We start from the raw sequence: 27,498 nt of genomic DNA, 5'->3' as shown, positions 1-27,498 counted from the left end.
GCCTGGCCAGGGCCAAGCTCCCAGCCCCGCGCGGCCTCGCCTCAGCCCCTCGGGTGTCCGCGGAGGGGGAGGCGCGGGGGTCTGTGCCCCGTGTCGGGGCTCCCCGTGCTGACAAGTCCTCGGGGCGCGGGGAGGGATTTTCACCATCGAAAGAGGAAGGGTTTGGGAGGGGGGTGCTGCGCCCCTGCCGCGACTTTTGCCGCGCTGAGGCGGCGGGGGGGGGGGGGTGTGTGTGGAGAAACGGGGGAGGCCCGCGCGCCCCGCCCCGCCCCGTGACGCCATCGCCCGGCGCCGGCAGGAGCGCGTGAGGCGGCAGCGCGCGGCATGGCGGCGGCGGCGGCAGCGGCGCGGGGGGGGCGGCGCCTCGCGGCTCTGCTGCGCCCCGGGGCCGGGCCGCGGGTCCCCACAGGTGAGCTGGGGCCGGCCCCACCGCCCCCCGCCCCTCACACACACACCGGAGCCTCCTCGGCGGGTCCCGGGGCCGCGGGCCTGGGGGGAGCGGCGGGGGGAGCGGGGGGCGCGGGCCCCGCCGGGCTGAGGGGGCGGCTCGGCCCTGTCAGCGCCCCACCCGCTTGGTGGGAGACGAGTGCGTATATATACCTACTTATGTAGGGTATACGGCATGCTCAAGGTCGTCTGCTGGCTCGTATAGCGCATATAGCATGTGCAGCTTCGCCTCTTGGCTCATATAGGGTGTATAGAATGCCCAGGTTCATCTCCGGGTTCATATAGGGTGTATAGAATGCCCAGGTTCATCTCCGCGTTCATATAGGGTGTATAGAATGCCCAGGTTCCTCTCTTTGCTCATACAGGATCTCCAGGTTCCTCTCTTGGCTCGTATGGGCTCTACAGCACGTGCATATCAGCTGGGTTCTGGGAAAGGAGGGGACGAGGGCAGCGTTCCTGTTCTCTGGCCCCGCCAGCACTAGATAACCTGACCAGATAACCCCTGAAGGGTTTGTGCTTCCCAGGGGCGCGCTCGGGAGTTCGCCTAAGGTAGCTGACAGGCTAAGAAAATCCAAACTCTGAGGTCTCGATTTAGGATGTACTGTCCTGTCGAGGCTGTAGTGCGCAGGCCTGGAAACATGCTTGTGAGTTGTCGTTAGGGAAGGCGTGGTGAGAAGCTTCCTGCACGTCTTCTGAGAGCAGCCTGTGCTGTGCTCTCTATTTCTTTATCTGTTGTCTGGCTCCTAATCAAGAGTTTTGTAGGTTGCCAGCGTGGTCTGTGGTTTCCCTGTGGGTTATGAAGAGAAAATGTGACAGAGGAAATGGTGTGACAAATAGGGTCGCTATCGGGGTCAGATTGTTAGATTTATTGTGCCACTGAGTGCCACTTCAGTGTGTCTGGGCAATTCAGTTCTTCCACCACGGAAATCCCCAGTGGCTTGTTAACATCCATGTCTGAGAAAAGCCATGTGCCTCCCTAGGGTTAGAGGTACTCTGGCAGAGCCAGAGTTTTATTTCTTAATCTGTCATTCAGGTCCTTCCAGGAAAAAATAAGGAGCAGAAGCTGTGTGGGGTGGAAATAAAGAGGGAGGAGCAGGAGGTGGTGTCCTTTCACTGGGATGCAGGTGGAGATCCCGGGCTGCAGGGACAGCCATCCCTTCCCTTCGGCCGTGCAAAGTTGGCAGTGTTTGCTCTTGGCTCTGACGATGCTGAAGGCTGAAGCTGGTGGCACGTTTTTCGGGAGATGCGTTGGTGTGAGCGGATCAGTCCGGGACTCTCTTCTCCCTAGATCTGTACAGGATCTGGTGCCCAGCTAGAGAGCCCTTTCTCCTAGCGAGATCTGAGGTGAAAGTGTCTTACTGGTAGTGCTGCTCTTTGCAAGAGCATCCTCAGACTTGCAACTGCACAGCAATCAAGCTATTATGGTAATTTCTGCTGACCCAAATTCTCCTCTTTGTTTTGAGCTGCGTACTGCTTTGTGCTCGATTTCCTACCCTGAATTTCTAACTGCCAGTCTGCTTGGCTCACTGCAGTCCTTTTTTCCAGAAGAAGCTGTGTTTCCTGGAGGGGTTATTAGGTTCGGGAATCACAGAGGCACCTTGGTGCCTGCACTGAAAGGAGCCACTGAGACCGAGGGTCCTTCTCTTTCCTGTGGCGTGTTCCCCCGTGCAAGGCTGCTCTGGTCATGCACACGGGATTGATCACTTAGGATTCACAGAGAACTGGAAGTTGAAGAGTAATGTGGGTATTTGCCATCTTCTACAGTGCAGGTGGGGCAGTGATGCCAACAGGAAGCTATGTGGACTGTGATAAAGCTCAGCATTTGAGCAACTTGATATAAAAAGACCTGATTTGCCCCAGCACGTTGCTGCACTCAACCAGGGCAAGAGCCGTTCCTTCTTTGTCTCTGGGTCTTAGGAATTTGTTCCTCGGGCTCATTCTGAGTGTCACTTTGCCCTGTTAATTCAGCAGATACTTTCTCAATAGCTTTTGTGTGCCAATAATTGTGGTGGGTTTGTATCCGGAATTGATGGGAGCCTTTCCCCTGCTGGCCAGCCAAGGGCTTTGCAAGAGACAAAGGGTCTGAAGATGCTGCAGCTTGTACTTAATGAGCCTTGTCCCTGCTGGCACAGGACGGGCTGTTAATTAAGGATGATAAACCCAAACATTACACAAATCCAAAAATAACTTCTGCATTGATGGGTGGTGATGTATTATTGAGCTTTAGAGGTAGGCAGACAAAAAATGTGAATACATCCAAAGTTATAAATAGCTATAGTTTCCAGAGTCAGCTAGTGTTTATGTGTGGGGGGGGGGGGGGTGTGTGACCTGTTTGTTGGTTCCATGGCCTTGATGCCTGGAGATTTGATGATAGAAGTGGCCTTAGGGTTAGCACAGAGCTGCTGCTGATCTGCTTCACTTTTGGATCCTGGAATCAGGGAGGGAGCAAAATTCCCCCCTTTTACTTCTGTCAGCTGAGGGAATGTGTGTGTGTGTGTGTGTGTGTGCATACAAGTGCAGGTTTTTCAGGGTATACCATCTATCATAAAATGAACATAAAATCTGTAAACCCTGTATAAATAGTCAAATAAAATATGTGAACCCTGGGCTGACTCGGGCCCTTCCTCTCTGAAGCTCGGCGGGCTGGACAGCCGTACAGCAAGCTCTCCGCTGCTTTCCGCTTTAGTCACCCGGGCTGTTTTCCTTGTTGCTCTCTCAGATGAGCCCAACAAATTCAGTCGAATGAAAGATAAAGAGCACGTCCTGTGATAATGCGGCAGAACTGTTTGTGATACAGAGAGCGAACAGCTATGTGTGTAGGAGGTGTTCAGATGCATTAAGAACTATTTGTGGGCTCTTTAAGGGCAGAATGACTGGGGAGTAATTCAAGGTTCTGGCTGGAGAAGTGGATCTTGATTCAAAGCTTTCTGTGTGGAAGAAGAATGAGGACTGACAGCCTCCTCAATGGGCTCTTGGGGATGAAATGCAGGAGCCAGATGCGCTGTTAGAGCTCAGGGGTTTGTGTTCACCTGACTTGGAGCGAGTGAGAGCCCAGCCTGGTGGTCTGGAACAGCAAGACCTGTTCTCGATGACTGTACTGGCTGTAGTACCTGCTAAGGTGGGCAGGAGGTTTACAGAGCACTTGTGAAGGGAGCCTGAGACCTCCCAAGATGAACCAGAGGACAACGAGGGATGTTGGTGAAAGGGCTGGGATCCCGAGTTCACTCAAGGGCTGTGACGAGGTGGAGGAGGGCTCAGGAGGGGGCTGAGCTCTTCCAGCGTGTCAGCTGGACTGGAGGGCTGTGGATGGGCAAAGAAGCTGTTTCCAGGGAGGTCACAGGTGCACTTTGGGACTCTCAGCGTACCAGCGGTTCTCTGTTCAGCCTGTGGGTGGTTTTGTACCTGTTCATCTAAAGAAAGGACACCTTGAAAATGTAGGGTTTGCCTCCTTTCCTTGCTTCATGAAACAGCCTGCAAGCACAAGGTGAGTTGTAAGAAAAGCCTGGGCTTGTCACTGCTTCCAGCCACTTTTGCTCTGTATCCAGATTCTCCCTGCTCCGCGCAGGCCACCCTGGTCGCTCCTCTGCCTCCCAGATCAGCCCCGCCCGTTTATGTCCGTTGCAGGGCTGGGGAAGGCCGAGTCACCGCCTGCCCCCAGCGCAGCCGCGCGTTCAGATCCGCGCCCTCCGGGCTCTTGCTCTGGCACAGGCCACTCTCACTGCAATTCAGAAATCGCACCAAGTAACTGGCTTTGGACAGAGCTCTGCAGTGCTGTAAATGTTCTTTTTGTGGCCAGGTTTGGCTTTGTTTCATCCCCCCAACAGAGAGAAAACTGTTCAGTTCACCTGGGCACAATGGAAGGAGGAGAACTGGGAGTCCCAGTCCTTAACAGGGCTCGTGCCATTTCCTGACTTGCCTCTCATTTTTCCCACTGATGGCTTTGTTGACTAGTGGCTTTGTTGCTGCACATGTTGCTTACCCCAGAGCTGGCTTTGGAGGATGTAATCCCTGTGCTCTGTTAACTGTGCTGGGACAATGAAGGGCCAAATACCTGTTGCCATAAAGTAACTGCTCGGCTGGTTGGCGTTGTGCTTAGGTATGGGAGTGAGCTGCCTGTAAAGGAGCTGGTTACTGTCGGTGGGATGGAATTGAGCAGGAGGAAGTAGATGTTGGTTCCTAGAGGCCTGCCTGATGGTAAGTGTTCGTACAGCTTGCAGAGAAGCTGCATGTGCAGCTCAAGCATCTCCTGGAGGTGCAGGCTGCCTTGCTTGCACTGGGGTTTACTTTTTCCTTGGCAGTAATGTGGGAGTTGAAGTGTTCCCTCTTGTCTTCAGCTTGGCCAGGTAACAGCAATAAAAGCTGCAGACTGCCTCTTCCTTACCAGTTAATTCACTGTGAAAGCTACTAATTGCCATCTTCTGGCTAGAATTTTAATTCAGAAGAGACAGTCTGGAGTAGCACCTTGCCCTTCTTATGCAGTGAAGACAATGCTGGAGGGAAATGGTGGGTGTTTGGTTGTGGGGGAACTTCAGTCTTGTTTGGACAGTGTAACTCCCCATGGGATTGCTTAAGTGGGACCTTTAAAGAGTGCTCCTGTTGCTGCTGATGTTTGTGATTTATACTGAAATATCTTCAATTTTTCCTTCTAGCGAAAGGAGCAGCATGCATCCAAAGACAAATACTCCGTCACTGGAGCCTCCGGTACAACATTCCTACCAGCAGCGTTTCTGGAGTCCGGACATACAGCACGCAGACGGCAGAGAACAAGGAAGAAGAGCCCCTGCACACCATCATCAGCAACACAGAGAATGTGAAAGGTGGGCACGGACCCGGACATCTTGTGGGAGCACTGTCAGGGTGCAGGCAGCCCTGGGACAAGGTCTGGGTGCAGCCATGCCCTGACTACGAGGGCGAGCCCTCTGCAGTAGTGTTTCTGCCTCTGGAGGAGGCGCAGGTACTGGTCATCACATCCTAGCTGCCAGACTACAGTTTGACCCTGCATTGCACCATCACCTCCCCAAAACTGGAACGTGTAAATCAGAATGGCCTTTACTGAGAAATCAGGCCGTCAAGACTGCGAGAAGAAGTTGCATCTGTGGACTTAGCCAGGCAACTGATGGTCTTGCATACGTGTAGGGGCTCCACAGGCACTAGAATTTGCCTAAAAAGAGACTTCTTTGTCCGAGAAGCAAGCTGTGTCTGCCCAGGTCATTGCTGTGGATCACGGAAGTCTAATGAGAATCCTGGTGTCAGCCTTTTAGTTAGAATGAATTGCTTTGCACATCTCCAGGGAGAAGTGCTTTAAAGCAAAGTCCTGTGAGTTGTTCAAGCACAGAAAAAGCATCTTAACTCTGTGCTCCCATGGTTTTTCTGGCAGGTACTTTTGGGACTGCCAGGCTGTGAAGCTCCCAGTGGGGTTGGTGCACTGCTCCTGCTGCTGTCCGCACCCTGGCTTCGCCCTTGTCTCTGGGGAATGTAGGTCCTCACCAGCCAGTCATGGCAGAGGTGATATGTGACCTCTGGCTTTCCCCATGTTGCTTCAGGATTCTCTAATGCTTCTAGCAGGAGAAATGCTATTTTTAAAAGGCCAAGGATGGTATTTCAGCTGAGATGTTTTGTAGTGTTATTCTTTCTGAGGAAAATTCTCTTTCTGGGCACAGCCACCTGCCTGCATAGGTGGCTGTACGTATACACTGCCTTGCCTGCTCCATAGAGACATGTGAGAATCTGCCTTTTCCTGCTTAGGGCTCCAAGTATTGTTTGGGCACGATAAATGCTATCTGGCTATAGAAGCTCTTGGAGCAGGGCATGTGCAGGTGCTTCCGCTGAAAACTGAGTCAAGAAAGCGAATGGAAGGCAGGCCATAACCCACGGGAGGCACTTGAGAGAGCAGTTGGGGATTGCGTGGAACCACACATTAGGAGCAGGGGGAATCTCCCTTCACTTCTCGTTTACTGGTTGCTCTGCAGCCCAGACGTGGTGACCGGTGTGCCGGTACTGCAGGCTTTGACTGCCTTGAGGTTTGTGTGCCAGGCGTCGAGGCGCAGAGGCCAAGTGTCTGCTTGGCAAAGCGTGCTGCCTCGCAGGGGTGTGTAAACAACACCTTTGTTGTCATCTTGTTGGAGACCACAGCGACCTGTGTCCCATCCTGCTTCAGGCTTTCGCTCCTGGGAAGCTGAAGCATGTGGTAAGATTGCAGTTTTGCCTTCCTTCCCAAGAGGACCCTGGTGAAGTGCCTTAAAGGTGTGCTTGTGGTTTTATTCTAGGTGCAGCCTCTAAACATGAGTTTCAGGCCGAAACAAAGAAACTGCTGGACATTGTTGCCCGTTCTTTGTACTCAGAAAAGGAGGTAAGGCACCCACTACTTTCTAGTAGATTTTCTGCTGGCAAAGCCCTGTCTCTGTCAAGGGGAACATCCAAAACTGTTGAGCTGGGAGAATACCTGCTCAGTTTCCCAGCAACTCCTGTGCTGTTCACATGTCTTGCTTTCTTGAATGACGTTTTCTTAGGACACCTTGAAAATGTGTTTTCAAAACAATTTGTAGGTATGGCCGGGTGACTCTGTGAGCCTCAGAGCCTCTGCGCTTTAATACTGAATTCAGACAATCTGTTCACCTGGCAGATAACAGGGGAGTGCAGTTCTTTTTCTAGCAAGCTGGGAGTTAATTTGCGAGTAGGCAATGATTTCCCAGGTCTCTGGGAGTCCCGTGCAGTGGACAGGGCCCGGCTGCAGTGTCAGGTTCTGTCTTGTCCCCAGGTATTTATCCGGGAACTGATCTCCAATGGCAGCGATGCGCTGGAGAAACTGCGTCATCGGCTGATGGCAGAAGGGAAGGCCTTGCCAGAGATGGAGATCCACCTGCAGACAGACAGTGGAAAGGGAACCATCACTATCCAGGTACCTCCTTTTGGTAACAGGAGAGCATTACTCCCTGCTGCTCTCATCACTAGCCTTTTCCCCGTGAGGCATGAGTGGAAGCTGAGCAGCAGCACAGTGCTGTGGGTTCCTAAGCCTGCCTGAAGAAGTATGCTGTCCTCCACTGGGCTCTGGTTCATGAGGCTGTAACCTCAGGATTTTATGAGAAACCACCAATTTATCTGCTCCCCACAGGAAAATTTGCTGCTCCTTCCTTCCCTGTTAGGAACTACCAGTAGCTTTTCTCCCAGTACCTTGTCTGGTGCACTTCCCAGGTTGTGTGTGCATGTGGGAGTCTGGTTTCATCCTGACCTTGGGGGAAGATTTCCCTCACCTCCTTACATGATAGCTTGTAGACCTTCCCTCTCACCTCTGTTACTGGGAGATGCTGGGATGGTGAGAAGAACCTCCCATCGCTGATTGTCTCTGTCTCCTCCTACTCCAGGACAGGCCAAGTCCAGCTGATGCTGAGGCTCTGCCCTAATGTACAGGTGGGACTAGAGATTGGGGTAGTACCATAGCACTTACCTGTCCTCCTTTCTGCAGCCCTGGTTTTGATTGATCCCTACTGGTGAGAAAATGCCTAGCAGGAGGGGGGCAGTCAGTAAGTTTGCTCACTTGTGGGCCTCGGTGTGGTGAGGGAAGGTGGAGCTGGGCCTTCTCTCTGTACTTCGATTGCTCTTGTTCGTGACTGTTGTCAAGGGTGAAAGGCTGAGGCTCAGTTTCTGTGTTTTCTTGGCAAAGTTCTTAATGCAAAGAAGGCAAATCAGTAGCTTTCCTCATGGACCGGTGTCAGACATGAGAGCATACAGGAGGACTGTTCTCAGGAGAGCGGAGAATAAAGCAGGCAGCAGTGTGTGAGAGAAGGCTGACCGTAGCAGGTCCAGGGGAGATGTGGCACGGACGAAGCACACAATCTGATATTTTTCACGTGGGACAAAAGCACTGGCTATGAGAGGCTGCTCAGTTATTTTATACTTCTTTCTCTGCAGAACAAGCAGCTGCGGTTGCCATGGGGAAGTTAGTGATCGTCAGTGGGCAACACAATCATCAACTCAAAGATGTTCAAACCATAATGCAGAGGCTTTGCTCTTCCTATCACACCTGACTATTGCATTTTTCTGACTGCTGTGTAACACCGATTCTTCACTGAGCTCTTGCATAGCCCCAAGCACGATGTCATTCCTGTCTTGCTCTCGTCCTTCCCTTTTGCGATCATAGTGGACACGTAGCCTCGGAACCCATCAAGACCTTCTTAGAACTCATGCCCCGTAACTGTGGAAGCTGTCCCCTTCTCTGGCAGTTTGATTAAGAGACCTGTTTGCCCACCTTGCAGGTGGGTGCATTTGACATCATACTCAATTAGATGTGTGAGGGACTTGTCTTTTTATAACCCCCTACCTGGCTGCCTGCGCATCTCTAATGCGACTTAATGAGTCTTAACTAGGAAGCTTTTAACTGCAGCAGTACTGCACTCTGAGAAGGGAGAGGGAACAGTGCTACTCCAATCTCTTAATAGGTTTGCCTTCTCGGTAGTGCCTAAAGCTCCTTACCTCCAGTGAAGGGTTTATTTATAACCTCTTGAAGAAACATACTGCATATAACTATTACATTGAACAAGCCTCACTCAGAACATTTTCCTACCTTTCAGGAATGCAAAGGTACCAAAAAACTTGTCTGCAATGACTGAGGCAAAGATGAACCTGTCCCTTAGTTACTGTTTTGTTTTCTGTACTCATTAGGACCCACCAAAACAGAAGCAGCAGGTCCCTCATGTGTGATTTATAGCAATGGTCACCCCATTTTTTTTCTAGAAAGGCCCCATTGTCTCACTCTGATCCTTAGGTCCTTGTCCTCAGATCTTCATGCTCTTGGCTTCTGGATCTGCTGGATCTCTCCCCTCCCCTTCCAAGCCCTGTAGTGTCTCTTTGTGTCTCACCAGTTGAGAAAAGGCAGGTCTGTAATGTGTGATGGCCTCTGTTACAGGCACGTTCTGGGGGAGATTGTCTAGCTCCAGTGGACTACATTCGTCTCTGTTAGGTGACTGAAGTTCTGCTTACTTCTCTGCCAGGGCTGAATTTCAGTTGTAAGCATAGCAAGAACCAGAATTTTAATATGGTATCCTCATTTAGGGGTGTCCTTACCTGAGCATTGGCAAGTGTTGGATCTGCTAAGAGGGAAGTGTTCGCTGCCTAGTCCACCGGATTACACCACCTCAGTTCCTTCACCAAAGTCCCATTGTTTTAGCAAATTCCACAGTTTCCTCCACCCCTCTGAAAGCCGCCCCATTCTGCTTCTAGGACAGCTCCATCTGGTAGCAGCCACAGCCTGCAAGGTCAGATCTCTTAAGAAAATCCAGTTGAAAATATTAAGGGTGCGTTTGCAATGAGGACAGATCTGCAGAGCTCTGCAGTTCGGCATGCTGAGGCTTTGCAGACGTGTTTTTGGACCCTTTGAGGTGGGAACAGAGAACCCCTCACAGACCCCAAAACCCTGTGACCACAGAGCTCTCCTTCAACCCCTGCACGAGGCTGCTGGTGGCCGGGCGGTGACAGGCGCTTGGCTGTGTCACCACAGCGGCGCAGCTCCGCCGTACTGCGGTGTCTGGTGGTAACCCTGTGTCTGTGTGAGCTCGGGGGCTGGAGCTGTGCTCGTTGCTGGTGCTTAATTTAGGGCTAGGACAGTGCTAGCAGTTTAAAGGAAATTGTTTAAAAGGTTTACAGAGCTGATAGCTGCTGCTGCTGGGTGAGGGAGCGTGACTGCTGTTTTAACGTGGGTAAGCAGCGTGAGGAAGCTTGGGCTGCTCAGTTCTCTTTGCTGGGCTTTCTTCTCACTTCGCAGTCATCCAAAATCAGTGTCTGTGAAGCCAAAAAATACCAAGTTTGCTGTGTTTGGGAGGAGTTAAAATGACTGCAAACACCACTCCTCCTTGCAACAGCTCCCTGTATCACTGAGCAGATCTCTCCTGCCTTACAAGTTATAAACAGTCTGCGACAAGGACTGGGCTGTCCTGAGGCTCTGAGGGAGGGAGATGTTTGGGGTTTAGCAGTTCAATGCAGGTGCACCCTCATGTCCAACAAAGCCTGGTGCAGATGCGGAGCCAGTTCCCCTCCACGCAGGATCGTGTCCTGGCAGTCACCCTGTGCTACCAGGCTGCAGCAGAGAGAGGGTTACATCCTTAGCTGTGTGCAGCATTGCAGCATCCATCTGCCACTTGGGCTCGAGGAAGCAGGAGATGGACATTAAGCAGGTAGAGATGGAGGGGTAAAGCTGTCTGGATTTGAACAAGCCTTGGGTGGAATTAAGCTTACAGAAATGTGGCACTGATTGCAGGGCTGAGTTAGAGCTTCCAGTTGTTGCATCATCTTTAACAAATAAGCCAGGGAACCAGAAATACAAATGCATCTCAAATAACCTGCGACCTAGGGAAGGAAGTGCAGAATCTTTTCTTTCCTTCCTCTTCATGCCAGAATAAAAGCATGTCACATTTAAAAATGGGAAATTCAGAGTTGATAAAAGGAAGTACTTTTCTGAACAGCAGGTATTTAGACCTGGATGGGTGGAGGCTGAGCCTGTAGCAATGCTCAGCACTGTTGAAAATAGTGTTAACACAGGGTATTGGAAAGGAAACCTCAGGCTCTCTGCTTTGGACAGCTTCCATGCACTAGGCCTAGATTAACTTGTATCTGTATGCATTAGTTTTATTGTGGCTTTTCTCCTCTTGGCTGCTGCTGCAGATGCTGTATTGGTTTTAAACCAGAATGCTGCTCCAGTGTGGCTGCTGTCCTGGTCTTGTGAAGTTTAAGTCTCTTTAAGCAAGGTATTTAAATAACAGGAGGGACATTTGCTAATTGGACATTTTTGGTTTTTATTACCTTACCAGTTGGTGAAAGCAGCGTGTCCTTATTTTATAATGCAGTCAGTGTTCCTCTGATGCCCTGCTGAGATTTTGCATGAAGTGTTTCGAGTGTTTGTTTTGCAATAAAGCAAAATGAAAAGGCACAGTAGCTCAGATATGTACCTCTAACTGCAGGCATTATTTCAGATGCAGCCGTGGCAAAGGCAGCAGTTCATGGTTAGTTAATGGATTGTTTGGTGTAACGAGGCTCTGCAATACCTTAAATTGGACTCAGGTAATGAGCAAAGATATTGCATTACCTAGTTCTTGTTTACCAGCTAAACTAAGCAATTTGTTGATTTAAGCTAGATTTGTTGGTGTAATCACATGCAGTTTGTTTCTGCTTTACCAAAAAGTATGATATGAACACAACAGCTGTGGACTGACTGGTTTGATGAGACAGTGGCGCTGATTTACCCCTCTGTCAAGGAAGATGGAGGTCCTCAGGGCTGTGGAGCAAACACAGAGTATTTCACGGTGGGAGCCCTGAGGTCCTGCCTGCCCAGCAGTTTTCCAGCCGTCGTCACACAGAACGGTCTCTGTTTGCACACATCCAGCACCCACACCACACAGGTTAGAACAAAGTGCAGAGAAAGCACAAAGGTCCCGTGCGGTTCAGCTGCAGGCTTTGTATCTGGGAGGTCTCCACACACAAAAAGGTGCCAAGAGCGGTGTTCAGCTCCTATCTTCAGGGTAAATGTTACTTAGTTCAGAAGTATAGTTCAACAAGTGTGGCCACAGAGCTCTTCATAGTCCCTCAGAAGATGGAGTGAGGGTCTGTAGCATGTTGTGTTGTCTCTGAAGGACAGGGCTGGAGCGGGGATGGTTCAGGGGGAGGCTGTTTACTCTGCACCCTCAGAAGTCCCAGAAGGGAAATTCAACCAGGTGAGTAGGTGGTTGTTCTGCTGAGTAACAGAGAAGGGCTTCTGTAATTAACCTTCAGCTAATGAAGTGTCAGCGCACCGAACGCTGTTTCTAGTTGGTTTCTCCCAGCTGTAGAGAAGCATTTGGCCCTCTGAACATACCCTTCATGTCTTGTAATTTGTGAAGCCCCGTGTACAGTTTGCTTCATGCTTTTGTGAATAACTTTGCTGGGGCTGTTTTCAGCCTGCTAAAACTTTTCTTGCAGACTGACGGGAGGGCTTGAAACTGCCTGCAGGGGAAAAAAAGTTGTAATGTTGGTGGTGGAGGAACGGCAGTCCTTGCAGCTACACCGCCCGATGGCAGGTAGAAAGTGCTTGCAGAGGGTTGTGCGACAACACGGTGGCTCCTGGCGAGGGTTGCCCGGAGGCCGAGCAGCAGCCTGCGCAGCGCGGAGCGATGCGAGAAGGGCAGTGGAAATCCCGCCAGCCGCTTCCTTGGATTTCGTGGAGCTCGAGCTGCCAGCGCTTGCGTCGGCCCGGCCCGAGGCGGGCTGTTTGTGGGCAGGTTCCTTTGCTTCCCATCGCCGAAGAGGGCCTGCTCTGCAGAAGCCCAGCTCGCCTCTCTCTGCCGCCGCCGCTTTGCTCCCCGTTCCCCGGAGCAGCACCATCTGGTGAAGGGAGCCGAGAAGCACAGTGCGAAGGCCAGCCGCAGGAAGCGCGTGTACGCGGCACGAGCGGTTTGAATCTTGATGGTGTTTTCATCGTAATCCACCCAGGTGTTTTCCTGCGGTAGGAAATGTCTGCCTTGCCAGGGCCTTCGGCCGGCCGCCTAGAAGGACGCTTTCCGCTCTCCCCGCTAGTGGCTCGGCACTGCCGGGGGAGCGGACGTTTTGTGCCGTGTTCCCTTTGTTCGTTGCGCCTCACCCTCATCAAACCCGTCTCCAGGAATTGTCATTAAGCATTTTGCAATAAGTTTGGCAGGGCATCCGGAATTCAGTAGCCAAATAAATTCATGGGGTAGGGATTTTTTTTTTTTTTTTTTTTTTTTTAACGTATTGGAATTTGGGAATGGCATGCTGTGCTATAAATAGGAGTGGATCAGAGGAGTTAAGAGTTCTGCTCAGGGTCTGGCGTGAACAAAACCTGAACCAGATGCTGAAAACTTTTCTTTCTGGCTTTTTCTTCCCTGGGGGAAGGGACCATGTCAGATTCCTGAGATTTTGCCATACCCTGTTTGTTTTTCCTGGCTTTTCATCTCCCGCTGTTAAGATCTTACTGGGCATCATCCTTCTTCTCAGCCAAGTTAACTGTCTGGCCTTACCATATTTAATCAAGGGAAAGGTGTTTCTGTGCCACGACTTGTGGGGATGCAGGAAAATGTCTTATCAAGATGACACTTCACTCAGTAACCTCACAAGTCGACCACAGTTTGATCCTTCAGTGGAGTTAAACACTATATTAAAAAATACGTACTGACGTTAACTTACTTTGCTCATAAATAAGCCCAGTAAATGCCCCACATGGGTGGTAGAGGCGTGCTGTGCCAGAATTCACTCTGGCATCTCACCTCTGAGCCACCTAGCAGCAGCCAGTTCCGCTCTGGCTCATTTTGCTGATTCCTGCATGCCGAATCCCACCCTTGCATTAGCAACGCAGGGAGTGTGTCAGCCCAGGTCTGGATGCACAGGCTGCTGTCAGCTGCGGTAACTGTGCTCACAGGTACTCGAGTAGAGCTGAACTCCTCACATGAACGAGAATCACCTTTCACTTGGCTAGTTTTCACACTGCTGCCACCTTACAGAGTGGCTCAGAGAACCTGTAAGCAGCTTCTCAGGATGCTTCTGTCAGGTAGAGAAGCTGCTGAGATTTAGGAGGGGGAATGGCACTTGGTTTTCAGAAGTGGCATCGTGGAGGGCATTAGCCTGCCCATTGCATCTATGGAAGATGTGTGGAGCAAGTCTGAAAATACGTTGGACTACAAAGTGAGAAAGATTTTTGCTGGGGTCCTGAGTGAGAGGGTGGTCACCTCTAGCTGGGGTTTGCTGTTACCAGTGTTGCCTTGGGGTCGTGCAAATGTGCTGTGGCAACAAAAGAAGTTGCAGCCTAGTCTGAGGCGTGCTGCTGCAGGGTCTGCTGCCTGAGACGCGTGTGCTGGCAGCAGGGAGATGTTTATCTGCACGAAGCAGCGTGAGTCTGGATTAGACTGGGGATGAGAACAAGCCATGTGCCTCGGAAGCCTGACAGAACACCGTGAGGTGTGACCAGTGCACTGGATTTCCCGCTGGGGTTGGCCCCTTCCCACAGACGCCGCAGTACCCAGCTCTCAGGGACCTGGACGTGGTCAGCTTCATACTCAGGTCTTGTGGAGCATAACGTGAGGGGAAGAGGAGGACGGAACAGACAAGAGGAGATGGAGATCAGTGAATGTGGCGCTTGTAGACAAGTGTCTTCATTACCTGAGAGTTAAGGGATTCACTGCTCTGCCACTGATTCCTGGTGTGAGGGCACTGGTTCCCCATCTGTGGCTTGGAAATAAGCTGCTTCTCACTGCTCCTCAGCTCCCCTTTGGACCCGTTCAGGAACAGAAATCATCTCTGTACACGCACAGCACCTGGCACAGTGAGGCCTTGACTGGGCTGAGGTCTCTTTCCAGCACTGTCATCCTGTGCATTTCTGGAGGGGTATGGAAATCAGCCTGTCTTGGCATGGTTTTGTCTTCCTCAAGACATGGTTTGAGTCTCTGAGCTCTCTGGTGGCTTATAGCCAGAGGGCAGCTGTGGCTGCCCCTAGGAGCTGTGTGCCTTTCGAGTCCACTGTCGTGGCCATGTGCAGGTGGAGTCAGTGCTGGAAGTCTGCTGCTGCATTTACAGCTCAGCTGGCTGGGAGAGGGTGAGAGTCGGAGGTAGAAGTTGCTCAGGTGCTGTTTGCTAAAGCAACCCTTCCCTACTGATGTTTCAGCTACAATTGCTGGTTCTTTTCAGGACACAGGTGTCGGGATGACCCAGGAGGAGCTGGTTTCTAACCTCGGTACCATCGCTCGATCAGGCTCAAAGGTAACTTGGGATGAGGCACCCCTTCTCCTCCCCTTAGAAGAGTCTTCTCCAATTACAGCCACTTTTATTCTCCCGGTAATTTCTCATTCTGTGTTGTCCCTTGGCCCCCAGCCCAGCTGTGAAATTACACCCCTCTTGGAAGGTGAAACCTGCCTGTGGAGTCTTCTAGCTCTTAATGGTCTCTGCTGTGTGCTGTGGGAGGCCCGTGGTGCCCAGGCAGCGCTAATGGGCCCCGTGTGTAATGCTGCTGCACCTGGCTGCCCTCGCTCCCCACCGCCTTCCTCCCCAGGCTGTTGTTAGAGAGGGGCACATGCTCGTTTCAGCATTCGCCCTATGTCCAGGAGGGCACCAGCTGTGTCCTCAGGCTGGAAAGTTGTTATATATAAGTACCTGGTTATTTTTTCTCAACTCTGGAGTCACCATTTTGAGGTTTCATGCTCCTGATTGACTGAGCCCTCGCTTGTTTTCCTTTGCTGCTAGTGGCAGTGAGTGTTGCTCTAAGCAACGCTCCCCTTTTCCAGAGGTGCGGTCCCTGTGGGAGAAACCCTCTTCCTTGGGTGCCATTCTCAGAGCACTGATGCAGAAGTGTGGGATGAGGGTGCAGGACTGCCAGGCTGCAGTATCTGGCATAGGGCTGCATCGGTGCACAAGCAGCCCAGCTGGAGGATTTATTGCAGCCTCCCAGTGGTACCGGAACTCACTATGTGCTGTTGTATGTCTCCTTTGTTCCTCCAGGCTTTTCTAGATGCTCTCCAGAGCCAAGCTGAAGCCAGTAGTAAAATCATCGGCCAGTTTGGAGTGGGTTTCTATTCAGCCTTCATGGTGGCCGATAAAGTGGAGGTGTTCTCACAGTCTGCAGAGCCGGGGAGCCCAGGCTACCACTGGTCTTCAGATGGGTAAGGCTGCAGAGTGGGATGAAAGCGGTGAGGGGGCTGTGTCCAGACCAGGCGCGGACTGAAAGCTGTGCAAAGCAAGGCAGGGCCTGTGTGGTCTTTCATGACCAGGCTTCCTGGTTTAGATCCTGCTCAGATTATACCTGGTAACAAAGCGTGGCCAAACGTGCCAGGGTGGAAACCACAGGGACAAACTTGCTTTGTCAGAACAACGTGTTGTGGACAAAGAGAGTACCTGCCTCTCCTGTTCCTTCCCTGCTGGCAGGCAACCATCTTAGCTGTGCTGCAGACCGGAGAGACAAATTTAATCTTTTTGGTCTAGTTGTCCCCTGGGTTTTTGCTCACAGTAGGCAGGGCTTGTGCAGTGCTGTGGCTCTGTAGGCCCTTGTTTTCTGGGGGTCAAATCTGTGTGCTCATCCTTTGCTTTTTTGCTTGAAGTTGCAAAGAACTGTGATGGCAAAGCTGTGGACTGCTGCACCATGTTGAAATTGGAGCTTCTGGGGTTGATAAGCTCTGCATCCCCTTAAAATCTCCTAGGAATCAATAATTTACTGAGTTATTTAAATTCTCGAAAAAAAATCTTGTAACTGAGACATCAAGACTGTCTTGGGCTGCAGTCAAGCTGCAGTATACTGCAGTCTGTACTGCTGTACGCTTTGAAGGCATGCTTGCCTGTCATCGCTGCCGCTGTCTCTCCCCTGGGTCAGCGCTCTCACCAGTGTTTGATCCCCATGTGGCATTCACTTAGCAGCGGGGTAGGAATGGTCATCCAGAACGGGCTGTCTTCAGCAGAGCACAGCTGCTTTTCGTTGTGCCCAGTTGCTGCATACTCCAGCGGAGATGAATGAGGGCCCGCAAACAAGTCAGAGTTGTCAAGGGAGAAGGCAGGAGCCTGGGTGTAGGCAGTGTAGGGGAGGAGGAGTTGAAGGCTAGACTCGCACAACCTGAAGTCTGTTTGAGGTTTGTTTCCTTTTCAGTAGAGGCTGGTGGTGTGTCCTGGGCCTGGACTCTCTCTAGGGAAGACAGCCGCATATTTTGGGGGGGGAGCTTCTCCGAAGCACAGAGAACATTCAGGCATTCAAGAACTTTTACCTTTTCCTCTTGGCACTGAAGTGTTCTGCGTGGGCTTAGGTTAATAAAATAGTTTTATGTCCCGTCATGAATGTGAGGCATAAACTGACATGGGGTCTGTTTCTAATCCTAGTTCAGGAATGTTTGAGATTGCAGAAGCATCTGGTGTCAGAACTGGGACTAAGATTATTATACATCTCAAAGACGACTGCAAGGAGTTTGCAAATGAAGACCGAGTCAAGGGTGAGTGGAGGAGGGAAATGCTGTTACCTGCTGAGGGGCTGTGTGAAGTCTGTTGGTGCCCCATGAGTGGGAGGTGAATTTACAGCGTTCATCCTCTCCTGCAACACTTTTCACCTACTGTTACTGTGTTTCACAAATTCTTACTGTGTTGTTTTCACAAACATGACTCTTCTGTGTCTTCTTTCCATTCCAGAGGTGGTGACAAAATACAGCAACTTCATCAGCTTCCCGCTGTACCTCAATGGGAGAAGAATTAACACACTGCAGGTGAGCAGGAGGGCCACAGGAAGGTCACTCATGGAGATGAGCCATTGCAGTCCTTCACTGCAGACAGGAAACAGCATAAAGCTGCTGCTGTCCCTGGAAGTCAGGGGAGGATCGTCCAGGGTATCACAGCCCCTGTAATGATCAGTTAATTCGAACAAAAGGAGGCAATCCAGCAGAAGTCATGCTGGGAACTGCTTGTTTGCATTTGTTGGAGAGAATGCTTGCAGGTTAGCAAAGCAGTTTTTATTTATAGTTATCTTCTGGATCTTCCCTCAATCGGAATTAATATTTCATTGCTTTGTAGCACTTATTCTAACAGTTTAAACTAGGTGACGTGTTAGTGATGTAGGGATTGCTCACATCACTGGTGTGCTGACACCTCTTGCCGCAGTTCTTTCTGTCCTTCAGCATGGGATAGCCAGTACCAGTGAATGGTTGGGTTTCTTAGAGGCACAGCTCACAGCCTGGTTTTCTTCACAGCCCCTAGCTGAGCACTGCTTGATGCTGGCATTTTCTGACCACTTACAATTATGTTGCAGCCAGATCCATTTTAGTCAGAAGTTCTTGTCCCAATTGCAGGAATCACCTAGGTGAAATTAATTGTCTTTAAAACACAAATCTATGAATCATTTTCCTTCGGCATCTCCTTTTTCTGATTGTTTAAAGCTTTCTCACCTAAGATAGGAGGTAGAGAGCACGTATGTGGTTTTTTCATTTCCTGGAATGTGGCACTGAATGCACAGACTTTTCAAGACTGTGCTTTAATATTTTATCATGTTAATTTATCTAAGGTTCTGTAATTTATGTTATTAGTCACTGATATTTATTTGGATTCCTGCATAATAGTGTTTCTGTTCCAAAGGTTTTCTAGCTGTTTCCCTTAAATTACAGAACCAGAAATAGATTTAGACAGCTGTTTGTTCTTTCTACCTGACAATCAATAGAACAGACTCCCTAGAGTAGAGTAGTACTAGAGCAAGGGGTGAAATGCCCTTAATAGAGTCATGTACTTTTATCTTCTTATCAGAAAGTCTGTTTTCCCTTGGGATGCAGCAACAGCTTTATTCTCATTATGCTCCCATTTCAGGCCTTTTCTTTATCCAGGATCTTGGTTTTGCACACATCAACATCAGTTCACTGTAAACAGAGCCATAGGTAGTTCCCTGGTGTGGATTTTCCTAGATAAGCTCTTGAATGCTTGCCATGTTGTTGGTGATGTGGAGTTAGAGGCTTTTCCGGTCTAACTGTGATAACTGTAGCTACAAGTAAGCCTCTGGGAAAGCAGCACTTTACCTAACAACAGCTGCTGTAAAACACCTTAGTACCCAGCTGGGTCTGTAATCCTACCTGTGATTCTGCAAACCCTCCAGGACACTTGTGTGTGCTGGAAACGTTATGAAGCCACTTGTGGAACAAGGCTTTGAGGCAGAAGAAGCTTTAAGGAGTGTGGCAGCATGGCAGGGCTGCCAGAGCCCTGCATCCCTTGGGCTCTGGTAGGCGGAGGGTGGGCTGGATGCTTGTATTGCCCCCAGTAATTGCTCCTGTCACTCACTGGGGCTTGAGTAGCAGTGGGCTTCACCCAGCTGGAAGCATGAGATTCTTAGTTGTGTCCCAATGCTTGTTAAATGGGCAGAACCTCCCATGGCTTCGCTAGGTGCTACTGTGAAGCAGTGGAGGTTAGCCAAATCCCTTCTGTTTTGGGCTAAACAAAGCTGCCTTATATATGTTGCAGGGCAAGAGTACCTCTATGAGGGGTGATGTGAGATCAGGTGAGGGGCAGGAATTTGTCAGTCTGTGATAATGTGCCTGAACCACAATACATCCCACTGCCCTCAGGCTGTGCAGAGGAGTCTGTCTGTTTGAAAGGTCTTATTTCCTTGCTCCAGCATCCGGGAGAGAAAGTGTAACTGTGAAAGAAGAGCCCTGCGCTGTGAGGCCACAGATCTTGAGACCTGATGGGAAGTCATCTCCCTGTTCCTCCGCAGGCGCTCTGGATGCTGGACCCCAAGGACATCGGCGAGTGGCAGCACGAGGAGTTCTACCGCTTCATAGCCCAGGCTTACGACAAGCCCCGCTACGTCCTGCACTACAAGACCGATGCTCCCCTCAACATCCGCAGCATCTTTTACGTGCCTGAGCAAGTACGTGCCCTTCTGTCCAGGGAACAGTGGAACATCTGCCCAGTTGCTCTGAAGAGGAGAGAACAGGAGAGCTTCTTGGGGAAAGGAAGCAGCTGAGGCTGCAGAACAGCAGGGAGGAGTATTCAGTGTGGCATCTCTGCAGTGGGCGGGGTGCCACGGGATAGTTGTGGGGATACAGAGCTGTGACAGGAGCGGGGAGACAGCTCAGCTAGGTCCCTGGGGAAGACAGCCAAGATTTCAGCTCTCGTTGGGTTCAGCACTGGTAGGGAAGACCACAGTGTGACCTGGTCAGCTGGTGCAGCCACAGAGATACTGCAGCATAGTGTGCAGCTGGGCACCCTGCACAGTGCTGGTCTTACCCTTCTGTCTCTTGTTCCTGCAGAAACCATCCATGTTTGACATCAGCAGGGAGCTGGGCTCCAGCGTCGCCCTCTACAGCCGCAAAATCCTCATCCAAACCAAAGCTGCAGACATCCTGCCTAAATGGCTGCGTTTCCTTAGAGGTATGTGCTGGCACCAGGAGGAGCGGGCTGTGGACCGTGGCTTCCACAGGGGGTGAGGTGAGGGGCTGCCTTCCTGAGCCTGGCACTCCTGTTTGCCTCACTGTTCAAGGGTTGCTTTGTGTTGCAGGTGTTGTGGACAGTGAGGATATACCCCTGAACCTCAGCAGGGAGCTGCTGCAGGAGAGTGCCCTTATCAGGTAGGCAGGAGGTAGGGCCTGTGAACTGCTGAGGCTTCTCCGGTTTCTTGCTGGTTGAGGAGGGGACATTGTGGGATAGTTAGAGGGGCTTGGAGAGACCTGGGCTGTAAGCTGCACCGTTTCCATCCTTCAGAATGTCTGTAGTCTATAAAGTGAGTTGTTTCTCAGCCATGTTGATCACGTCTTGAGATGTGGGAACAGTGTCCTGTGTCATACAGTCTGCTGCTGCTTGCTTGGGCCACGTGTCCCTCGTGTCCTGGGCTGCCTTTCACTATCTGGTCTGTGGCAGTAACAGTGGATTTGCTATTTAAAGTGTCTGGTCTGCACCACCAAGTGGTTTGGAAAATAAAACCAAACAGTAAGTCAGCTGTCAATACTAGGAAGCTGGGCCGTACTTTACTGTCACCATTATTTATGTGTAGATCTTCAAACAGCACCTCGTGCTTCGTGTTTCCAGACTTCCTTCAAAGCTCTGCCGTGCTCACACACACATTTGTTGAAAACTGAGCGCCAGCCAGCAGGGTTTTCAGTTGGTGCTGAGGCCCTGTGAAGCTGACTGCTGGCAGGCCAGTCTTCTCTAAAAACACCTTAAATCTAGCTTTAGTTTTTCCTTACTTTCTGTCCTTCAAGTCCCCTCTCAAACGTCTGCCATTGTTGCAACTTGAATGAAGTATTAGAGTAGGCTCTTACTCCTTGGCACTGTTATCTTGTTAAGTTTGATGGCTACCTTTGTATTCTACAGCTGGTGAAATGCCTCTATCTTCGTTTTAGTGACCAAATTAACCCTGTCACTTCACGGTGGATTTTCAGGCCTTCAAAAAAGGGTTCCTCCAAGGGTAGCCCTTACATAGCCACTTCCTTCCCGTGTTTAGGGGTGGCTGTGGGAGTGAGGCAGATGGCCTGTGCACAGTTGGTTATGTACTGCAGCATCACTGAGTCACAAGTTACTGAAGATTTGAGCTTCAGCAGTACGTTTGTACCACAGCTCTAGCTATCTCTCGAGCTCAAGAGCTGCTCTTGACTGAGGTACAAAGAACAGATGTAGAGCCATGGGGGAAAGCAGACAGAGGACCCAGAGTTTCTTCTTTGTCCTCATGTTCGCAAACGCATCACTAAAACACTGCACAGGGAGACAGATGTTCATCTACAGTCTCTTGTCTTGGTCTAGCAGCTATCTCTAAAAAGGCTTGTTCCTGCTGCAGGAAGCTCCGAGATGTTTTGCAGAAGAGGTTGATCAAGTTCTTCATTGACCAGAGCAAGAAGGACCCTGAGAAATATGCCAAATTCTTTGAGGAATACGGGGTATTCATGAGAGAGGGGATTGTCACGATAGCAGAGCAGGATGTCAAGGTACCTGGAGTCCTGAAGTACTGCAGCTGATGGGAAAGACTACTGGCTCCTACCGTGACCCGGGATGAGGGGGGGACTGCTCCTTCTCTGTGAATCTTGCATGCCTGTAACTTGTGTCCCTGAGTCTAACAAGACTTACAGGTTCTCTGGTGCCCAAACACTTACTCTTTCTGACTGGATGCTGCTTCCCACTTAATTTGAGACACTGCAGAGTCTCTCTGAACACGCTGTTGTCAGCCCTCCCTGATGCGATATGAACTGCAACAGGGAATAAAGTAGGGCTTTCCCCTACTGTTGTCCTCTGCCTGGATTCCCGTCTCCAGGAGAGCTTGACATACCTCCTGTCTGGGTCACTCTTCTGCCTCCTTAATATCTGGAGCAGGAAAGGAGGGACTTGGAACCCTCTGGGCCTTTTTGCAGGGCTGCAGACGGGCCTGCATGCTACAAAGGGAATTCTTGGGGCTGGGGGTGGTCAGGTAGAGCTATAATCACCCGCCCTGCGCTCACAGGAGCACATTTCTTCCAGGAGGACATAGCAAAGTTGCTACGTTACGAATCGTCCGCCCTGCCCGCAGGCCAGCTGACCAGCCTGACCGACTACGCCTCCCGCATGAAGGCGGGGAGCAGAAACATCTACTACCTGTGTGCACCCAACCGGCACCTGGCCGAGCACTCCCCGTACTTTGAGGCCATGAAGAAGAAGGACATGGAGGTGGGTGAGCAGTGTGCCAGGGCCAGGGGAACACCCTGAGCTACTGCATCCGCGGTCAGGGCTCACCTGGATCTCGGAGCTGAGCAGGGCAGCGAGGGCTGTGACAGACCCCCGCCACGGCGGTGTCTTTGCCCGGGCTCCCTCTGTCTCTGCTCAGAGGCAACTGAGGCGTGAGGCGGGGACGGACCCGTCACACACCCTGTGCAGGCGGGTCAGTACCTCTGCAGACATCGAGATCTGACATTTGTTTAATACCTTCACTGAACGCCAGCGCAGGAGCCTGGGAGCTGCTGTGCGGGGCTGGTAATGGTGTTACAGGTGTCCAATGCGGGCACGTGGCCCTTTCAGGACCGGAGTCAGTGCTGGTGCTCACTTTCCATGGGGCAGCAGGACTTGTTCAGCTGCAGACCTGCCACCCGTGGTAACAAAGCCCTCCAAGGGTTTGCTGTCATTTGGGGCCCTGAGCGACAGTCACCGTGGGGTTGAACCTGCTGGTTTCCCTTGTGCAGTTCTTGCCGTTTGGTGCGGAGTTGCCTTGAGAAGGAAGAAATGCTGCTACATCCCAAACAATATTGTTCCTTTTTTGGCACAGGTCCTGTTCTGTTATGAGCAATTTGATGAGCTGACACTCTTGCACCTTCGGGAGTTTGACAAGAAGAAGCTGATCTCAGTGGAAACAGATATTGTTGTTGATCACTATAAGGAAGAGAAGTTTGAGGAGAGCTGCCCAGGTATCGCAAGGCTCCCCTGGCCCTTCCTGCTGCATGCAGTCCTGCCACCCCGTGCCAGCCAGTGAGGGTACACACCTCCAGCACTCCTGCAGTTCTTGCAGATCCCTTTCATCCCACATGATCAAAGGTTAAGGCGATTTGCTAATTTAAACAGATGGAATGTCATATGTGGAGTTCCTGTGATACGAGTTGTAACAACAGGCATACAACTGGTGCCCTGACAGAGACGGGCAGGCACTGGAAGGGCACGAGCCTGCCCTCTCTGGGTATGGCACGGTCTGGGATGAGGGCATGTACGTAGGGGTGCTACCTTCCCATCTCCACAAAAGAACAGATAAACGCAAGTATGAAATGGACTGAGCTCAGAAGTAAAGCCATTGGCACACCCTAGATGCACCCTCAGATGTGCCCTCTTTCCCCTGCCAGCTGCAGAACGTCTGACAGAGAAAGAGGCTGAGGATCTGATGGCCTGGATGAGAAATGCCTTAGGCTCTCGAGTCACAGGTGTTAAGGTAGGTGTTCTGCATCTGGATAACTGAGTACAGGAGATCCATGGGGGTAATAATCTAGGGAAAAAAGATGGTGATTGATTGGGGATCTGCTGCCACAGATTTTTCTTTGGACCCTGAGAGAAATCATTCTGCTCCAAGCCTCCTTTCTGTAAATGATATGAATGCTGGCATTTGTCATTTGGATGGTCAACATGGCAGCAGAAGAACCACATCTTAATGTGTAATGAGCAAAAGCCATTTTTCTAGTTCATGCTCAGGTTACCAGAAGAACAGGCTGGTGACTGTCTTGCATGTGGACTAGAAAGGCTTATTGGCAAGGGGTGTGCTGGGTCCAGCTGACACCTACTGCCTGTGGACCAGTAAGGCCATTTGGGTCCCCAGCTCTCCAGCTGGTCTAGGCAGCTCCTGTGGGGCAGGGATGAATCGTGTCGGGGCTTGGTGTGCATCTGTGCTGAGGAGACTCTGAGCCCTTGGACCTCCCCCACCTCTAACCCACGTGCATTTTTCATCTCACCACTGATTGCTGTTTTTGCCACAGGTGACGACACGGCTGGACACCCACCCTGCCATGATCACTGTGCTTGAGATGGGGGCTGCCCGCCACTTCCTTCGCATGCAGCAGCTGGCCAAGACCCAAGAGGAGCGTGCCCAGCTCCTGCAGCCCACTCTGGAGATCAACACACGGTAAGGGGGGAACAATACTACTGCTAAGGCCCCCCAGTACCAGTGCTAGGCCTGGAGCACTGCAGTCTTTCTGGGGAGGAGGCAGAGAGGAGGCAATGTAGGGCTCCCAGTTAGTGGAGCCCTCCCCATTAAGTGCAGTGTGTGCTACAGTGCCTTCATCTGTGAGGCTGCGTGGCACAGTCAGCATGAGCCACCCACACACACTATGTCCAGCCCTCTGAGGACCATTGGAGGGTTAAGGGGCAGGATGGGAGAGAAGCCCCCAGAACAGGAGCAAGGAAGTTGGAGCTATTTTTGCCTTTGGATAGAACCTTTTCTGTCCCACCTTGCTGTAGCTGCTCATTCTGGAAATAAATTTCTCATTGTGTCCAAAAATACCAAGTCTCAGTGTTGATCTCTCTCACTCGTACAGGCATGCTCTGATTAAGAAGCTTAACGAGCTGAAGGACAGTCAGCCTGATCTGGCCCAGCTGCTGCTTGATCAGGTGAGAGCCAGGCCTTCTCCAGAAGCAGCACCACCCTCCCCAGAGCCAGCTTGCAGACCACGTGCGGCAGGGAACGGGGTGAAGCCCTCATAGTGAGCAAAAACACATCCTTCTGTGGTCCCCACTCTGGGTATTTCTGGTACTTGTGGTCCATGTGTTTTCCTATCCAATGACCTAGAAGACATGCTTGGTCTCAGCATGCAAGTCCTGGAGAGTGACAATCACTTCCTCCCCAGCTCTCATCCAGCTTGCTCTTGCTACTTATTTAATGTTTTCTCTTTTTTTTTCAGATTTATGAGAATGCCATGATAGCAGCAGGACTGAATGAGGATCCCAGGCCAATGGTGAACCGGCTGAATGAACTTCTCACCAGAATCCTGGAGAAGAACTGAGCCCCAGAAGACTCAAGGATGAACTCTGTGTTGATCTCCCTTTCCTCAAGCACAGTCACTCTGTCAGCTATTGCAGCATCTGCTTACAGGCGCCGTGCAGCGAGGGGTTCACGTGGCAGAGGGCCAGGGAGAATGCAGGGGACTTCCAGCCCTCGCTGCACAGGTAGGAGCCCGTTGTAATTATTAGATATATGTCATCAACCTGTTCAAAGTGCGATGCTCTTAGTGGGAACAAAATCCAGAGGTTACTGCTAAAACAATATGCCCAAATTTCTGACACAACCCTGAAGAGCCTCATTTCATACTGTTTCTAGAAATGGCCTTTCCCATATCAGATGTTGGCAGCAAGATTCCCAATTAGGTCTGTGAACACACCCCCTCATCCACTGAACCCCTGTGCACCACTGGGCTCCAAACAAGCACTGACAGAATTAATTAATTTGTTAAGAAAACTCCACCTCTGACCAGGCAAGAGGAGTTTGCCGGCATGGAGATGGATTGTTGCCATTAGCAGACACAGATGCTGTTGGTGGAACATGTCAGGACAATCCCATGGCAGATAAGGTTCCTGAGCTGCTGGATAATTGAGTTTGTCCTGGTCTTGCTGTGGAGAAAGGGAAGTCACTGGGAAACAGCTTTCCAGTGTGTGGCTTTCTGAAGAGTCTCCGGGATTTTTGCATATTCTGTGGGATAAACTGCATGTCTAGCTGATCTGTATTTATGATAAATAAACTCCTCTTTTCCAGACCCCTCTACTCCTCCCTTCCCCTTACTTTGCCGGTCTTTGTGTGTTCCAGGTGGCGGTTTGTTGGTTCTTCTCTCCAGATGTTGCTTTGTTCTTCAGGGCATCAGGCTCTGGACAGTGGTGGGAAGAGGGGGTGTGAAAATACAGTAGGGAGTAGCAGTGAGTGTGGAGGGAAAACAGGAGAACCTGTGGCTGTGGACCCTGTTAGCCTTGTCTTTGAAAATGGAGTTTAGCCTTTTGAATCCTTTCTGAGGAGCAAGGGCTGTTCAACAGAAGAGGCCTTTGTAATAGAAAATGTCACACCAGATTTCCCTCTATGTGTCTGGTTTATACCATGCCAAACTGGTTTACAGGAATTCTTTCTCCTGCTCAGAGGGGGCTCTGAGGCCACTGTGATCTTTGTTTAGCTTATCTTTAAATTGCCAGATTAAGATTCTGGAACTGGATTTGGTTAACTTTTTGGATGCTCTGCTGGACAGGACAACCTCCAGCTCTTTAAGCTAAAGGAAGCCTGGCTGTGAAAAGGGACTGCTGCATGGGGTATCATTTTAGAAGTTTTATTAACATCACCTAAAATTTCATTTTTATTCAGATGCAGAAGAGGAACTAACATGACAGTTTAGAGTGTTGAGAAGAACAAGGAGCCACTTTCTACATCCTACACCCCTTCTGATGCATGAGATCAGAACTAGTGTGGCCAGCAGGACCAGGGCAGTGATCACCCCCCTGTACTCGGCACTGGTGAGGCTGCACCTCAAATACTGGGTTCAGTTTTGGGCCCCTCACTGCAAGAAAGACACTGAGGTGCTGGAGCGTGTTCAGAGAAGAGCAACAAAGCTGGGGAAGGGTCTGGAGCACAAGTGCTGTGAGGAGCAGCTGAGGGAACTGGGGTGGGTTAGCCTGGAGAAAAGGAGGCTGAGGGGAGACCTTACCGCTCCCTCCACCTGCCTGAAGGGAGGTCGTAGCGAGGTGGGGGTCGGTCTCTTCTCCCAAGTAACAAGCAGTAGGCCAAGAGGAAACGGCCTCAAATTGTGCCAGGGGAGGTTTCGACTGGATATTGGGAAAAATTTCTTCACCAAGAGGGTTGTCAAGCCCTGGAACAGGCTGCCCAGGGAAGGGGTTGAGTCACCGTCCCCGGGGGCATTTCAAAGACAATGTGGTGCTTGGGGACATGGTTTAGTGGTGGACTTGGCAGTGGCAAGTTAACTGTTGGACTCGATGATCTTAAAGGTCTTTTCCAACCTAAAGGATTCCATGATTCTACAGTAGCTGTGTAGCTCAGCTAGAGGCCACGGGTCTTGTTCCAGCTCCTAGTAAGATACAGATGGCATCTTTTCATTATGATGGGATTCCTTGATAGTGCGCTAATGAAATACCCTTAAATCATCCATCCTC

At 50.9% G+C, this 27,498-nt stretch overlaps 1 protein-coding gene across 1 annotated transcript; it reads left to right on the top strand.

Annotated features, from left to right (window-relative positions):
* Positions 1 to 311: 311 nt before the first annotated feature.
* Positions 312 to 26,105, top strand: TRAP1 (TNF receptor associated protein 1). The gene is made up of 18 exons (XM_042798773.1): positions 312 to 409; positions 5,097 to 5,264; positions 6,714 to 6,796; positions 7,205 to 7,345; positions 15,106 to 15,177; positions 15,913 to 16,073; positions 17,275 to 17,384; positions 17,578 to 17,651; positions 19,637 to 19,792; positions 20,175 to 20,295; positions 20,423 to 20,492; positions 21,695 to 21,842; positions 22,369 to 22,554; positions 23,147 to 23,285; positions 23,712 to 23,797; positions 24,336 to 24,481; positions 24,894 to 24,966; positions 25,257 to 26,105. The coding sequence occupies exons 1-18, from the start codon at positions 325 to 327 to the stop codon at positions 25,356 to 25,358; spliced, it is 2,121 nt and encodes a 706-aa protein (XP_042654707.1). The 5' UTR covers positions 312 to 324; the 3' UTR covers positions 25,359 to 26,105.
* Positions 26,106 to 27,498: the final 1,393 nt, after the last annotated feature.

The sequence above is a fragment of the Tyto alba genome, unplaced genomic scaffold (genome assembly GCF_018691265.1).
Source record: "Tyto alba isolate M040663 unplaced genomic scaffold, T.alba_DEE_v4.0 Super-Scaffold_28, whole genome shotgun sequence".
Taxonomy (NCBI): domain Eukaryota; kingdom Metazoa; phylum Chordata; class Aves; order Strigiformes; family Tytonidae; genus Tyto; species Tyto alba.
The sequence above is the reverse complement of the archived record's forward strand: the minus strand, read 5'-3'. Positions and strand labels throughout refer to the sequence as shown.

What these genes read in the sequence shown, in the direction of transcription:
- TRAP1 (XM_042798773.1), top strand. Translation starts at nt 325, where the DNA reads ATGGCGGCGGCGGCGGCAGCGGCGCGGGGGGGGCGGCGCCTCGCGGCT. An exon ending in CAACACAGAGAATGTGAAAG is followed by an intron (nt 5,265 to 6,713) that starts GTGGGCACGGAC and finishes GTTTTATTCTAG; the next exon opens with GTGCAGCCTCTAAACATGAG. An exon ending in CTTTGTACTCAGAAAAGGAG is followed by an intron (nt 6,797 to 7,204) that starts GTAAGGCACCCA and finishes TCTTGTCCCCAG; the next exon opens with GTATTTATCCGGGAACTGAT.